We start from the raw sequence: 295 nt of genomic DNA, 5'->3' as shown, positions 1-295 counted from the left end.
CGACATCCTGCCCCTGCACTGCACCATCAGGAAGCTCCGACCTTCCCGGCATCACTGGGAGGAGAAACTGGTGCTGGAGCCCATCGCTGGTGCTGGCATCTCCATCAACTTTGCCGAGGTGGCCCGGACGGTCGTGCTGCGACACGGGGACCTCCTCTCCCTTGGTCTCTACTACCTGCTCCTCTACAAGGACCCCATGAAGGCGCAGCCGCTGCCAGCACAGACCCTGCTGAGGCTGCGAGCCCTGCACCCCGCTGTCCCCGAGGGCCCCCCTGTCTGCGGGTCGTGCGGGCAC

The 295-nt window shown here is 66.4% G+C and overlaps 1 protein-coding gene across 1 annotated transcript in view; it reads left to right on the top strand.

Moving 5' to 3' along the window:
* Position 1: 1 nt before the first annotated feature.
* The window catches only part of RADIL (Rap associating with DIL domain), a gene marked incomplete at its 5' end in the record, with an annotated part of 9,534 nt that continues 9,240 nt past the window's right edge, over positions 2-295 (top strand). The window contains 2 exon segments of the mRNA XM_029084061.1: positions 2-290; positions 293-295. The exon segment at positions 293-295 is cut by the window's right edge and continues 269 nt beyond it. Coding sequence (XP_028939894.1) covers positions 2-290; positions 293-295 — 292 coding nt within the window.

Source organism: Antrostomus carolinensis, unplaced genomic scaffold (genome assembly GCF_000700745.2).
Source record: "Antrostomus carolinensis isolate BGI_N321 unplaced genomic scaffold, ASM70074v2 scaffold29203, whole genome shotgun sequence".
Taxonomy (NCBI): domain Eukaryota; kingdom Metazoa; phylum Chordata; class Aves; order Caprimulgiformes; family Caprimulgidae; genus Antrostomus; species Antrostomus carolinensis.
Note: the sequence above shows the minus strand (reverse complement) of the source record. Positions and strands in the feature narration are given on the sequence as shown.